This window comes from Hypomesus transpacificus, chromosome 8 (assembly GCF_021917145.1).
Source record: "Hypomesus transpacificus isolate Combined female chromosome 8, fHypTra1, whole genome shotgun sequence".
Lineage (NCBI taxonomy): Eukaryota > Metazoa > Chordata > Actinopteri > Osmeriformes > Osmeridae > Hypomesus > Hypomesus transpacificus.
In genome coordinates, this window is record NC_061067.1 from 12,038,984 (window position 1) to 12,055,670 (window position 16,687).

A 16,687-nucleotide genomic window follows, 5' to 3' on the forward strand; every position below is an offset into this window, starting at 1 on the left:
GAGTAAACCCTCCCTGTGAGTGAGTTTATGGATCAGACAGTAGACTATTGGGGACACACTAAAAGATTTAAAAAATCTTATAAGATTTTATAACTATGAGAGACCACAAACATGAGGACAAAAAATCCTAGATTTAGCCGTTTTGCTCCTACAGTGTGTGGTCACTCTTAACACACTCACACCAAGGGAACATTTGATAAAATCTGCGGAACCATCAAGATAATTGGGACATAAATTACCTAGGATTGTCGGAAGAGCCGAAATTGGCCCGATTATCCTGTGGTGTGTCCCCAGCATAAGAAGGAATCCTGCAGGTAAGACAGTAGACTCCCACTCCCAGACAGGCCACTGCTACATTGGCCTCTTCCATGGGACATGCTGTGTGATACTGCGCCCCTGTGGATAAATGAGGAATTAAAGTTAGATTAACAGTCCTGGGGTCTCATTTATAAAACTGTGCGTAGGATTCTTACTAAAAGTGTGAAACACAAAAATTCAGATTTATAAAACCGTGGGTACGCACACCTGTATGCAATGTTCCCTTTATAAATAAATCACAAATTACCCACAAGTGTGCGTACGTGAATCAGCATTGTACCCCGCCCTGAACACGCCCATTTGTAACCATAAATAGTCAATGCAAAGCACCTCATGAATGCTAATCTAGTATTTCATCATGACCCTGGCATGCGATCATAGAGTTAGCATGCGATTGTTCTTTACAGTGAATCATGGCACATGACAACTTCTCAAACACTGTTAGCCTATTGGTGGAGCCCAAAAACTACGAACATGTGGTGGCCTGTAGATCACCAATAAAAAAAACTGTGCAGTGGCGTCAATTGTGCCAGTGATACCGCAGTCGAGATACAATTTGAAAACAAAAGCGCTTTGTTATGAACAGTAGATTAAAGTCTGGACTGATAACGAGGACGTAGAGTGTAGCGATTCACGGGAGCTTAACAACTGTATTTCCAGTTTTTGACACATAAGGATATTTGCACAGTATTGTGCAAATATTGTGTATTGTGACTAACTAACTATATTTAGTTATACACTGTGTTCTGCAGTTATCTAAAGGTAGCATATGTGATGTTATCCTGTATTCCATGCAGTAGGGGAATCTCCCCCTCCTGCACCCCCGTAGTGGACAATCTGATGGTAAGAAGCGCTGAATTTTGATTTAAAATTTGAGTTGGATTGTACAAGGTTTTTATGGAACAATGATCACTCAGTACAAGCGCAATTAACACTGCTGGATGTAATCTTCATGATTATCATGAAATTGAATTAAAAAAAAGTGTATGAGGAAAACCAAATATATAAATATTATGAGTAATGGGCCTCATTCACCAATATCTTCCGAAGTTTTTTCTTAAATTTGTTCTTAAGAAAGTTCCTAAGAAAAATCTACGTGTGATTCATGAAGCGTTCTTAAACAGCAGAATTGTTCGCAGGTGTGTTCTTAGAATGATGAATCCTAATATTTCGTATGTTGAAAGCTCGTGCACTGTTGCTCCTATTTAGCATAGGTAAACGCCCCGTTAATTCCCATAAAAGGGCATGATATGGCAGGGCCGTGTGCACACTCAGAGAAATGTCAAAACGACGAGGTAAAGACGGTGGAGGCCTCGACAAAAGACAAAAAAACGTAATAATAATTCTGAAGTGGAGGTACAGCTGCAAGAAGTTAGCGACAAACGACACATAATATTTAATAGCGTCAGCTGTGGATACAAAGTAGTAAATACAACCGATGCATGGAATGCAATTACTCATGCAGTGAACGCTGTATCTGGAGAAATGCGCAGAACTGATGAAGTCTTGATCTGAATTCTTAAGCAAAAAAACAGCCTAGAAATCAGTCCACTGTTACAGGACTGCTCTTGGTAGCCTAACGCGTTCCAACAGGTAGCCTACTCGTCGCTCTCTGCAAATAAATCGGTATGGTCAAGGAAGAAGTGTTCCCTCCTCAGGGAACGCTCTGCAACATATTGCAGCAGTAATACATATGCCATTGTGTGGTGTAGTCCTACTGTGCGGAATAAGCCTACTTTGGGCCGATAAATACAGTGATCAGTCACTTAGTATTTGATGGCAACGTTTTTTACAATCGCTATGACAATCTTTTCAATACATCTAACACGTTTCCTTACTCTTAATGTACCAACACACCTACCACACACAATTGGCAAAACTGTTAATGTCATGCTCAAAATCACACATTGTAAACGAAACTCAAACACTCATTTTCATAACACAAAAATATACTAACAATACATGTCTAACAAAATACTAACACACGTTCGCTTTTAACAGGAACATTTAGTCAATCATAGCACATGTCATAACAAACACTAACATCAGATGAAATGACAGAAACTGCATTCTATTATACAGTATATGTGTCAGGTCTCACAATATATGGATCATAGATTGTGTTTTGCAATGCAGTTTCTTTTGAAGTCTTTTTACATTTTTGTTTTGTTGGATTTAGTAAATGCATGCATTTTGTTTCTTTTGTTGCAGAAATTCAAAACAAAAAATGAATGACCCATCTCAGAGTAGCTTTATAGAATGTACGGTTACTGTATTGAAAAAAAGAAGACAGAAACATAATTGCTGCAGTAAAGGCTTCAGTTGCAACAGGACATTACTGCAAGAATATGCAATATAGCTGCCATTTACAATATTTCATCAGTTACCCTAGCTCTGGCCCTTCTCTGAGCACCACCACACATTCCAACTCCTCTCCCTTGCCCCACTCCTCTCCCTTGTCCTGGTACTTGTCTTCCTCTCCCTCATGCAGGCATTACATATTCTTTCTTTCTTTGTGTTTCTCTGTATTGTACTTTTTTCAACATAAGATTAGCCCAAAGAGGTCCTCTTACTGTATATAACTTATGGTCATGCGATTGAAAGAACTTCAACACCTGAGTGTTTTCTAGTTGGGAATCAACTGTGATTTACAGTATTTGCATTACTTCAACCAGCTGTTTCTCAATAGCAATGGAATAAAATACAGGGGATATGTTTGTGTTTCAATTTACAATATGAACAGCTGTTCACTTTGGCTTTAGCCAATAAGTTAGGTTTTGAACATGATGTTATCTGTTCCGACATACAGTGTGAAAGCATTGGTTAATTGGGTAGTAAAAATCAATTGTTTTGGTCTTGGTTGAGCTTGTGTGTAAAAAAAGTTCAAGCATTTAAGATTTGTGTGTATTCTATGCGTTTTGTGTCAAAGCAACAATAAATGTGTTAATTGTATAGCCAACACAGACGGATGTTGTGCTAACTGTGTCAAGAATTTAGGAAACTTGCTTTACACATGAGCAGAAGTGTAAGTGTAGTGTGTATTTATTAAAACAAAACAAAAAATATGTGTAAAATTATGAAAATTATTAGTTGGAGAATTATAAAGGAGAGAAATATTCCATTTGAAATTAGAACGGACGAAAAAGGTATAACTACTTATTTTGCACAAACATGTCAGCTCTCAATTGTGCGTAAGAGTGCTCTTGGGTGTGCGTAAATTCTGTTCTTACCCAAGAATAAATCCCAAATAAGAAAACATTGGTGAATGCCAGAATCTTCGTGAAAACTGCGTAAGTGGGGTTTGAGAACAAATTTGTTCGTAAGAACATTTGTTGAATGAGGCCCATTGTTCTTCCCACATTCAATTTCTGCAATCTGACTACAGTACGGTCATCTGCGTCGCCAGTTCCAACTGTTTCCAAAATGTGCGTAGGCCTACGGGAGGGTCAGAGTTTGCGTGGAGGACCGCACATTATCCCGTCAAGTTTGTTTTTTATAAATCACAACCTTTGCGTGGAAATCGGCGTACGCACATTTTCAGCCCCATTTTGTGCGTACGCAAGCTTTATAGATGAGACCCCTCATTTACCCCCACCTCCGCGTAGAGGGAGTTCCCTGTCCCCGGGATTTTCTGGAACTGGATGTGACACAGACTAGGCAACAACATATGTTGGATTCTACAGTGCCGCAAGGAGTGATGTAAACATTGTCTGGGTGTGTGTGCAGTCTACCTTTGAGAAGTTAGAGTGTGAGCTGAAGGAGATCAACTCCAACAGAGACACGCTGAAGCAAAACTTCACTGAGCTCCTGGAGATGAACTACCTCCTGCAGATGACTGATGACTTCTTTGAGGAGGTAGAGAACCACCTAGTCTGGTAAAGATATAGCTGATTTAGAACTCCTGTAGCCTCTAGATGAAGGATGCAGTAGGTCACTGCAGGTTTGACCCAAATCTTAAGCTAAAACACTGGGTGGCCACCATCCTATGTTGATGATGTCACTATAACGCCCCACCAGGCAGATTCCCAGCTGTCAATCTCTGAGATGTCAGAGGACTCCATCACCTCTAGAATGACCGTTCGCCACTGCAGCAGCACCAGCGGAACACTCAAACTGGGGTGACCTCAGCACGCTCACCTCACTCTACAACCTCACACCTCAATCCTAGCCCTGCATCACTTATCACCTCTTTCATAACCCTGCATGACCTCTCACCTCCTAACCCTGCATGACCTCTCACCTCCTAACCCTGCATGACCTCCTAACCCTGCATGACCTCTCACCTCCTAACTCTGCATGACCTCTCACCCCTTAACCCTGCATGATCTCTCACCTCCTAACTCTGCATGACCTCTCACCTCCTACCCCTGCATGACCTCTCACCTCCTAACCCTGCATGACCTCCTAACCCTGCATGACCTCTCACCTCCTAACTCTGCATGACCTCTCACCCCTTAACCCTGCATGATCTCTCGCCTCCTTACCCTGCATGATCTCTCACCCATAAATGCATACATTTGTAGCCCTAAACGTCTCCTCTATGTTCCACACTGTCTTTATAGCTCTCCTGTATTGCCAGGTTTGTTGCAGGGGTGATAAAGAAGGAGCGTTTTGCTGCCTTTGAGAACGTCCTCTGGAGGCTGTTCCATGGAAACTTCATCCTCCAACATGTAAAGATTAAACCCAGTCAGCACACCCCAACTGTGAGCACCTGTAACATCCCTGTAATTTCCATGGGTTCATTTCCCTGTTATCTCCATGGGTTCACATTCCCTGTAATCTCCATGGGTTACATCCTTACAATCTCAATGGGTTCACATCCCTGTAATCTCAATGGATTTACATCCCTGTAATCCCCATCTACAGGCGCGGATTAATGCACAGGCTTGCCTAGGCTGCAGCCTAGGGGCCCCACGTGTGCAGGGGCCCCCGGATCGGCCGTATAGTTTTTTATATTTTAAATGTACTTCAGCGGGAACAAAATAAAGACCCTAATTGGCCCATGAGAAACTTTTTCTTTTTTAATAAGCAAGTGATTGGGTAGATGTGACTTGGGTCACATCTGTCCAATCAGCTGCTGCTGGTAAAATCATGTCAATAATATTCATTACTCACTGCTATTGTTAGATGGCATAGTGGCAGAATGAAAGTATTAAAGTAGAGCATAAAAACGCTAAATACACAGGTTAAAAGAACAACGTGACCAAGATATCCTGAAACAAATCCCGAAATGTAATGGATACTTCGAGGCTGCTGAATCTTCATCCAGTCAAAGACGAGATCCACAGCAGGAGGACTGCCAGCTAGCATCGGCCATCGGTAATATTTCAGCGAATTTGGGAGTTATTGGTATTGGTACTAGTGTATGGTATTTGTACTTTTAAGGATCTGAATACTTCTTCCACCACAGATGTTGTAATTTTGCCTCAGTAAAACATGGTGTTCTGCACTGATGCAGATGCTGTAGCCTACCTTTTGGTTAATAAAGCTAAAAGCGATTACCAGCTTGCAGTTGAACTGTGAATGCAGGGTATTCTGTTGCTTTGCTGGTCATAGTTACATTCCGTTCATAGTAATTGTTTTGAGGCTGTGGAGGCAAAGGGCTATATCTGGTATTCTTTCCACTTACATCTCTTATATACGTATATTGAATATATAGGTTCTTTGCTAAAGCTAGCTAGCCTCCTTTTGCAAAAATAATTCACTCTGGTGGAAGCGTCGGAAATATTTAGCACTCACGCGTTAGGGCTGATTCTAGCACTGTAGGAATGTAAAGAAAACACTGTAGAGTTGGCTGTCTCAATATGAGTGTATGTCAGTTCACCTTATTTGCATGTGGACCATTTCTAGTAAAAAATTTAAACACGCTCATATCATATCAGATATAGAAACTGTTGTTATTGGCCCAGGCACTTTTCATGCTGGAGGGAAATCAGTTTGAATAGGAGGGTGGCCAGACCCATCCGCCAGAGCAGACACAGTGAGGGGAAAAATGATTTGATCCCCAGCTGATTTTGTACGTTTGCCCACTGACAAAGAAATGAGCAGTTCAATTATTTCAACAATGAAAGACAGAATAACAACAACAAAATCCAGAAAAATGCATGTTACATTTTTTATCAATTGATTTGCATTTTAATGAGTGAAATAAGTATTTGTCCCCCTCTCAATCAGAAAGATTTCTGGGTCCCAGGTGTCTTTTATACAGGCAACAAACTGAGATTAGAAGCACTCCCTTTAAGAGTGTGCTCTTAATCTCATTTTTTACCTGTATAAAAGACATCTGTCCACAGAAGGAATCACTCAGACTCCAAACTCTCCACCGTGGCCAAGACCAGAGAGTTGTCCAAGGATATCAGGGACAAAGATTGTAGACCTATAACAGAAAATCGAGCTCTTTGGCATCAACTCAACTTGCCGTGTTTGGAGGAGGAGGAATGCTTTCTATGACCCCAAGAACACCATCCCCACCGTCAAACACGGAGGTGGAAACAGTATGCTTTTGGGGGTTTTCTGCTAAGGGGACAGGACAACTTCACCACATCAAAGGGACGATGGACGGGGCCATGTACTGTCAAAGCTTGGGTGAGAACCTCCTTCCCTCAGCCAGGGCATTGAAAATGGGTCGTGGATGGGTATTCCAGCATGACAATGACCCAAACAGCCTACGAACAGCAGTGCATATAATAACGATACATATTTTTTACTGTCAGTGAATTGCACCGAGTGAAAGTCAACATTTTCTTTAAATATAGTGTTGGAGCCTCGAAAGTGGGTCTTAGTGTAGCAAGAATTAACAGGCTTGGAGTCAGGAGATTGATTGCAATGGCTTCGTTTATTGCCAGGTATTTTGGAATCACACGCAGAGCTTCTCTAGCCAGAGAAGTCCCTCATACGCCGAGCCTCCCTAGCCAGGGAAGTCCGACATGTATTCAACAGACAAGAACTTTTATACAGTCTTACTACGTCACACACATCTGTTGGCAATTAGACACACACACAGTTTGTTCCAGATAAACAGATATCCTCCCTCACTTGGCCTATTCTTACACAACCCATGATTGTTCTTGCCCAACTCGTGGCTGTTATTTGCACAACCCGTGGTTGTTTTCTTACGACCCTACCAGGTCATTCTGATCTGATTTCCTCTCTGGAAAGAACATTCTAAAGGAGGGGGAAAGTGACTCTCCCAGCTCACTCTTTCCCCATTGAGTGTGGGGATAAACACTCTTCCTATCCTCATCTGCCCCCGTCCTAGCTGACTCCTCTCTTGAGGTCACAAGGTCACAAAAACCCCAACATACCCCCCTTTGTGGACATCCCTGTCCACACTACTTCCCCCAATATCTATCTTTTTGTGTAGCCCGTAAAACATTTAAACATTGAAAAAAACAAACCCTCTCAGAACCAATTTCCTTAATTTTTCCTTGACTAATAGGTGAGTATATAATAGAATAGTGAGCTAGTGTTTGTCTGTAATGAAGCTGTCCAGATTCATGTTGTGTAAACAAGGTCCCCAGTCTGAAGGAAACCTTGGCTCAGTCTACTCATATGGTTGTAAGCCTGCAATATGTGTGAGTATATAACCTTCCCTTGGCCAGATATGTACCCCCTGAACCTCAAACACAGTTTCACAAAAACACGATGGTATATGATCAAACATCAAGTCCACACATAAAGTTTACAACAACATATGCAGTTCTCAAATATCTGTTCAGAATTGCCTTTGTTCCTCTGTGTCATCAGATCCTGGAGTAAAACTCCCCCTGGCTTGCTAGGCCACGTTCTTTAAAAGGGGGGAGAAACCATGGATGATTTAACAGAAATGGGTTTGGGAGGGCAGTCCTCCACAAACCTACACTGATTAATGCACAAATCACTGAGTCACATATACATCACTCAATTATACATAATAAAACAAAAATTAAACTCATAAAACAAACAAAATTATGTGCTTGGTATACTCATTGAGCGATGTTCCACGGCCTCGAAGCGGCTCGATTGATTTGGCATCGCCCGGCGTGGCCTGGTTCGGAACATCACTCAGCCACTTTGACCCTCCTTTTCCTGCCCTCCCTTGCTCCCCGCCGGGGCAGGGTACAAGGCCGGGGCAGAAAGCCTGTTCTCTCCCTCACCGAGCAGTTTGCTCGGGAAGGGGATTCTGCTGTGTGGGTGTGGGGTCTATGGGGTCTGCCAGGATAGTCCCCTGCTCGCTCAGCTGCACGTCTTTTAGCGGCTGCACGAGTGGGGCTGTTGGAGGTCGATGGTCTCTGGTGCTGGCCCTCTTTGGTGAACCTTCCCTGGCTCGACCCCTGGCTCTGGATCTGGTTTTACCTTCTCCTGGAATTAGATACAGTCCAGGAGCAGGATACTTCTGTGTTCAGGGGAGAGTCTTATTGACTCTGTCATCATAATGGAGGTGAGTTTTATAGAAACCGGGACAGAGAGATGGATATACAGTCATAACAGCTTCAAGCTTAGGATGTTTAGTCTAGTCATAGCTTTTGTGAAACTCCATTAGAAACAATGTGGATGTAGGCATACATCACCAAACCCTATTTTCCTCTGCTACTCGCCAGTTGTTCTCCATGCATGGGCAGTGGACTCTGGGAGGTGTTAACTCAGAGCCAACAAACATCGTTAATGTCATCAATAAACCCTGGTTCTATCAACCTAACCCACCCAGGCATTTGTCAACAATTACTTTAGTTTCACATTTCAAATGACAATATTGCTGTTGCATCCACCTCATGTGTCCCCGTTTCACTCACCCCCCTTCTTCCCAGTTGGAACGCAACCAGGAAGGGATTGTTGTTATTCGGCGGCTGAGTTTCATTTTCTGATCCCTCAGCAGGGAGCAGTGGTTGAGTGACTGTTTGCCGTTGTCCAGGGTGGCTTGGTAATTTCAAGCCCTGGATTTGGTCCTTGATCTTAAGCACAACCTTGACTTCTGAGGCACGAGCAGGAAGCTCTCAATCCTCAGTCTCAGGCCCAGTCGGAGGCTGAGAGTTAACCAACGTCATTCGTGTGCTTTGCCTTTAGGACAGCACTGTCCTGTACTGTATCAGGGAAATCAGAGTCAATAGTTGTTATAGGTGTGACCAAGTTTGATGTGGGATTTATAACGGTGCTTCCAGATGGACCACATGGTTGACCCTTCAAACTGTTTTGTGGTCATCGTTGCTCGTGACCCTGTGTTCAGGCAGTGTCTCTACATGGGGGTGTTGACTTTTCCCCCGGTCGCCTTTACTGGAGACTCGACCACCAGGCTGGATACTGATTGGTTTCTCCAAGGCTCGTTCTCTCCTCCTTCTCCTCCCCTAACTTCCTACAAAACATCTTTAACAAAAACTTCACCATAGTCTAAGGTTAGACTATCAAAATTATAAATGTTACTACTTAGGGTGTGCTTTACTTGCTTATCAACTAAATTATCAATTTAAAATTGCCTCTGTCTCTGAGACCATAGTCCAAATTTTTCCTATCCCCCTTCCCCCCATCGCATAGTTCATATCTATGCGATTCCTAAGGGATAGAAAAAAGATGTTAGTCAGTGACAACCCAAATTCTTCATATTCCTTCACATGTTTCATAATATTTTTACCTCTTCTTTAAATCTCCTGCTCTTAAGCAGAGTTTGGGGATGTTTAATCAAACTTTAATAACTGTACCTATTTTAGTCCTGTCCACCACAGCAAATCACTCACACCACTGGGTTGCTGAAACAAAAATTGTCTACCGACAATGTTAGTTCAGTCCTTCCAATGGCTAAGTTTCAAATTGGTTCTTAACTTCACAATCATGGCTTAGGCCCATGCAGCAGGAAAAATAGTGTTTAGCTGAATTTACAGTGGTGGATGCAGGCATTTCACTTATTTAGAGCATAACCAATCAACGATGTTATTTATTGCCTATGCAAGTATTTCCCCATCATTCAACAAAACCTGTGTGTGTTGTGTGTGTCTCTACCTGGTGTTACATTATCATGTATGGTGTGCCGTCTCAGATGTGTTAGAGCCCTTTGGCAGCATGGCGGCGGCATTAACTCCGCTTGTGGAGCGCACAGCCCTCCGTCACTGGAACTCTAACTGGGGTGTCATTCTGTCTTTGGCCGGGGCAGGACTGCTTATAATGTCCACTTTCTCCACATCCCCAGCAAAGCCATACTTTTTTACCTTGTTGCAGGGTGGGGTTTCCTCGGGACAGCATGGCCTCTGTCCTTGCCCTTTGACCTCCATTCCCCCACTCGTAAGGGGGCGGCCAATCTTCCTGGACAGTAGGTGGATCGCATGAGGCAGTTGGAAGGGGGATGGTCGAAGATTGTTTTCCTTTCTTGCATTCTTTGCGAGCTCCTTTTCCAACTTCTCTCACAAGGTCCTTCAGTCCCTTTTCAGTCAGTAGATACACCCTAGTGTCGACACCCCCCTCTGGGAGCTTGTTGGGCTGCTCCTGGAGGGTCTCTCCAGTGGACATAGGACGCCTGTTAAGAGAGTCAATTAATGTACCTCCCACTCCCTGTACCTGAAGGCTCACTGCTGCAGACTGGAACTCAGCTTGGACCTCAGTGATGTCATCATGTGGTCTTGGGACCCTGCCAGCCTTAGCACGCTGCTCGGCTTCATCCAGCAGACATCTTGCGTAGAAGTATGTTGCTAAAAGTTGTTCGTGGGTCAAAACAGTGTCCAGCATTTCATTACCTGCCCCTGTTGGAATTGGCATTGCCTCTGCCCCCCTCTCAACCAAAGTCCTTCTGGGTGGGACAGCGCTAGTACTCATCTGGAACACATGGGGCGCTGTAGAGAGAGTCTGGTCAGGGGTTGCTCTTCCCTCCTGCATCATTGCTCTCTCTGCCATGGGGTGGTAGTTGTTAGGCACAGCAGCTCGGTGATCTAAGCTCAAATACAGGTATATCATTCAACAAGTCAAACCAACCCTTGTCCTCTCTAACACCAACTATAATGAGATATGAATCAGTTTGGAGAAACTCTCAAGACTATACCCCTGTATAGTATGTATGTGTTTGTGCATGGCATTTATGTGGCAGTGGCTTTGTTGAACGGGAAAATCACTCTGCACACGCAACAGAAACACAGTTCCTTTTTTTATTACTCCCTATATAAACACTTTGAGAAAGGGCTTGTGTAAACCCTTTTGTTGTACTTGTGCCAGATTTTCGCCTCTCCGTCTGTAATATTCAGAGAGAAGAGAATGTGAGACAACTTGTATATGCATTCCTTCAAGTTTACTTTCAGATTTTTCGCTTACAGTTACTTTAAACATTTCAACCCCTTGAAACCTTTCTGGTCAGTTTCGTCAAACTTTACACAGATATTTTCCTATCCTAGTTTAAATTGTTGACTTCTCTTGAAATCATATACATTCACTTGGTTTTTAATGTTCCCTCTTCTGTTGGTCTAAAGATGTGCCATCATTACTTGATTGATGAAGTCCCTCATACGCCGAGCCTCCCTAGCCAGGGAAGTCCGACATGTATTCAACAGACAAGAACTTTTATATAGTCTTACTACGTCACACACATCTGTTGGCAATTAGACACACACACAGTTTGTTCCAGATAAACAGATATCCTCCCTCACTTGGCCTATTCTTACACAACCCATGATTGTTCTTGCCCAACTCGTGGCTGTTATTTGCACAACCCGTGGTTGTTTTCTTACGACCCTACCAGGTCATTCTGATCTGATTTCCTCTCTGGAAAGAACATTCTAAAGGAGGGGGAAAGTGACTCTCCCAGCTCACTCTTTCCCCATTGAGTGTGGGGATAAACACTCTTCCTATCCTCATCTGCCCCCGTCCTAGCTGACTCCTCTCTTGAGGTCACAAGGTCACAAAAACCCCAACACTAGTGACAATGATCATGTTGTTAGTTAAGATTAGTACCGGTAAACTTATCTAAATCTAGAAATAGAAGGCATCATGCTAGCTATGGGCTAACTTGTCAGTCCCATCTGTGAAATCCCCCCGCCCCCCCCCCCCCCCCCCCCCCCGCAAGATAATCCCTAATTAAATCTTTCCCCCAACGTTGTAAAACATTTCCAATTGGATATCCCATGTTTTGATGGTAGCCTAGTGTTTACCTCTTCCTCTGGTGAAAATGTTGTTGCAAATTTAGCTGCTGCGTGTCTGGGTTGCTGTGTTTGGCAGGTGCTTGTGCTAACACAGACAAATTGTACCCATCGTCTGTGTCCTGTTTAGGTGGAGGTTTTACACCCAGCACAAACACAGTACAAACACAGTAGTTCTCCATTCTCAATCTACCGACCAAATGTCCTTGGGCAAGGCACTTCACGCTACGTGCCTCGGGGGGAATGTCCCTGTACTTACTGTAAGTCGCTCTGGATAAGAGCGTCTGCTAAATGACTAAATGTAAATGTAAAACAGAAGTAGTTTAAGTAGTAGTCTTGGGAGGCATGTTAATGCCAAAACCATTTGTTTAAATGTATGTATTGGTCTAGAATAAGGTATACAAAGTCATGTTGTTGATGCCAAATTCAGTTCAGTGTGATTGCTATGTGAATGACAAAACTAGCTACAGTATTTGGCCAACAAAGGATGCTTAGTACATGCAGTCAGTCAGGTAGGAACTAAGAACCCACTTTACACTCTCTCATACAAACACATACACACACACAGTAACAAACGTTAAAGGTCACATCTGTGTCTGTAGCTTTAAATGCTAATGAGGAGGAGAGGGGCGGCAACATGCACTAATGTTTACAACGGATGTATCGCAATGGCTCATAGCCCCCGTTGCTGTAAGATGCCTCGAATTTAGCCATTCTCATCTGATCACCCTGATTTGCAGAGGTGCACACTCAGTCATTTCAATGAGGAGAAAGGCGGATATCGCGCGCCATAACACCAACAGCAGAACGGTTGTCCAAATAACAAAGTGTACAACACTTGCGTTACAGTGTTTGTATTCACACACACACTTGATGCCATCTACCTTTACATTAGCGACAGTAACTCAGCTGGCTCGTAGCCCCGTTGCTGTAAGATGCCTCGAATTTGCCCATTCTCATCTGATCACCCTGGTTTGCAGAGGTGCACACTCATAAAAATTTCAATGAGGGGAAAGGCGGATATCGCGTGCGCCATAACACCAACAGCATAACGGTTGTCCAAATAACAAAGAAGTGTACAACACTGGCGTTACAGCGTTTGTATTCACACACACACTTGATGCCATCTACCTTTACATTAGCAACAGTAACTCAGCTGTTAGCTGCAGAGCTAATGTTACAGGCACATTCTAAGGGTAGCAAGCTAGGTAACCATATACAGTAATGCAACAAAATGATATAGCGTTAGTTAACTTACTTGTCCAAGGTTTGTAGCTTGACCAAGGAGAGTTAGTAATGATCCAAAATTTAATTTCAGCAAGGCCAGCTTTGTATTGGCTCAAGTTGAGTAAACAGTAGAGGCTGAAATGTTTGGCACAGACATACAAAACTTTGTGAAGTTGTGTCGGCGCATTTCCAGCGAAAATAAAATTAAGATACTGGTTGTGCAGAGGCTTGGATGAAGGAACTAAAAAAATACTTTTGTTTTGATTTGTATATCCAAACACTGAGCAACTGTAATGTTCGTTCGTTTGCTAGCCATGATGTCTCTCCAGGAAAAACCGATATTGCACTTGCCTTTGCACGATCGTAGCTCAGTTTTTCATGGGCGGGCCAGATTATCTGGGCGGGAAAAGCAGAGAGAAGGGCGGTAGCCTGGCTCCTTGCGACGTCACAAGGAGGAGATTTTCAAACCGAGCATTTGAGCCTTCATTTTCTCCAAGGCTGAGAACACCCAGGGCTTGGTTTACACCAATTGAAAATTCTAGCCACTGGGGGACCAAAGGCAGGCTACGGGAACTCATATTAATGTTAATGCGGAGTCAGATGGCTGAGCGGTGAGGGAGTCGGGCTAGTAATCAGTCACACAGGCGGGTGAGGACCTTGCCCTGGGACAACCAGCGGACTTCAGAGTGCAGGAGCAGAGGCGATGAGAAGGGCGCACCTGAACCTAAGACCTAGTCAAGGTTTAGATGTGAGGTGAAATCGGAACTTCACATATATGCGAGCGCACACATTTTTTTGCATTAATTTCAGTGCAAAATAGTTATTTTTAGCTTTTTGTAGCCTAGCCTAATATGAACATTTAGTTGGTCTCATATTCTTATATTTTCCGGAAATTACAACCCAAATGTTTACCTGAAAGATTCAGGGCTTTTGAGAAAACATATTTTTCCCACCCTTGCAGGAACATAGATTTATGAAGATAAATCTTTAGATAAATCTAAAGATTTAGATGTCTTTTTTTACCTGGCTTTTTCAGTTCCTCCTGGCATCTTTTTCCCTTATATTTTATTCTTCTCTTATCAGCTTAATCTAGCTAACTCCCTCCACAACAATAAATGATGGTTTATTGTCTCCATGGCATACACTTGGTGGGCTACAGGCACTTGTGTTTGAGAAAGAGAGCATGCAACTGAAAACGGCACTTTTTAATGCACGGTGTGATAATGTGCATATTTAGATTTGTTTTTTTTTTATTGCTGCCTCCCCTGAAACTCTTTGGCGCGCCTCCCCTAAAACTCTTTGGCGCCCCACACTTTGAAAAGCCCTGCTCTAAAGTATACTTTTTTTCACCTGGGATGTCTCTAGGGAGGTGGTAAAGATGTTGGTAAACACCAGAGACAGCTGGTCAGCGCAGTGCTTGAGGGTGGCAGGAGAGACAGAGTCTGGCCCAGCTGCTTTGCGGGGGTTCTGCCTCTTGAAAAGTCTGTTAACTTCACCCTCCTGAATGGAGAGTCGTCACTGTAGAGGGGGGGAGGGGGGAAGGCCACATGGATGAGGGGGTACATCAGGACAGTCCAATTGTCTTTCAAATCTACAGTAGAACTCGTTCAGGTCGTTGGCGAGGCGGGAGTCGTTAGTGGAGTGGGGGGCTCTGGGCTTGTAGTTGGTGATCTGCCTGAGCCCTCTCCAGACAGAAGCAGAGTCGTTAGCAGAGAACTGGTGCTTCAGTCTCTCTGAGTACAGTCGTTTAGCCTCTCTCACCGCCTTGCTAAACCTGTTCTCCTTGAATTGGTCTCTATCCCCACTCCTAACTGCTTCCTCCTTCTCTGACCTCAACCTTCTCAGCTCTGCTGAGAACCAGGGATTGTCGTTGTTGAAGTTCACCCTTGTGCGTGTTGGAATACAGTAGGGCTGCAACTAACGATTATCTTAATAATCAATTAATCTTTCGATTCTTTTTTCAGATTAATTGATTTATCGGATAAAAAAAAAAAAATATATATATAGCTGCAAGCAGCGATGCGGGTTCCACCGCAAAATGGCAAAATATTATAAAAATGTACATTGTAGAAGGTCAAAAGTTTACATTTACATTTATTCATTTAGCAGACGCTTTTATCCAAAGCGACTTCCAAGAGAGAGCTTAGAAAAGAGCATAGGTCACTGATCATAACAACGAGATAGTCCCAAACATTGCAAGTAGCCAAAACATGAAGCATACATTGTGAAAAGCTAAACAAGTGCCAAAGGGAAGACCCATAAGAGCATGCAGTTATACAAGTTACAAATTAAACAACATGAACCACAAAAGTGCAGGACTGTACCTGTAGAAGAACAATTAACAGTAAAATATTTCACAGCGAGTACAAGACTTAACTTCGTTATATCTAACCTAAAAGAGCAACAAGTCACTCAATAAGAGTCATTGTGATCCTGGAGGAAACTAACTAACAAGTCCAGCCAAGCATTCTTAAGTGCCGTTGTACTCCCGGAACAAGTGCGTCTTGAGCCTTTTCTTGAGGGTGGGGAGACAGTCAGTGTCCCTGATGGAGGTGGGGAGGTGATTCCACCACTGGGGGGCCAGGCAGGAGAAGAGCTTGTGTTGGGACCGGGCGGTCTTGAGCGGTGGGACCACCAGGCGGTTGTCTGAAGAAGACCGTAGGTGGCGGGTGGGGGTGTAAGACTGCAGGAGAGACTTGATGTAGTCGGGTGCAGTCCCGTTCACTGCTCGGAAGGTCAGTACCAGGGTCTTGAATCTGATGCGGGCCGTTATGGGTAGCCAGTGGAGGGAGATGAGGAGCGAGGTAACGTGGAAGCGTCTGGGTAGATTGTAGACCAGGCGGGCCGCTGCGTTCTGAATCCTCTGAAAAGGGCGGGTTGCGCATGTTGGGAGACCGGCGAGCAGCGAACTGCAGTAGTCCAACTTGGAGAGGACCATTGCTTGGACAAGCAGCTGGGTGGAGTGCTCAGACAGGTATCTCCTGATCTTCCGGATGTTGTAGAGGGTGAATTTACACGACAGGGAGACCGCAGCAATGTGGGCCGTGAGCGAGAGC

General features: G+C 43.7%; 1 protein-coding gene across 1 annotated transcript; it reads right to left on the reverse strand.

Moving 5' to 3' along the window:
- Positions 1 to 235: 235 nt before the first annotated feature.
- Positions 236 to 11,779, reverse strand: LOC124470375. Its single transcript, XM_047024215.1, has 2 exons — positions 10,494 to 11,779; positions 236 to 396 (listed from the first exon to the last, which is right to left on the reverse strand). Exons 1-2 carry the CDS (start codon positions 11,230 to 11,232, stop codon positions 236 to 238), a joined length of 900 nt encoding a protein of 299 aa, XP_046880171.1. The 5' UTR covers positions 11,233 to 11,779.
- Positions 11,780 to 16,687: the final 4,908 nt, after the last annotated feature.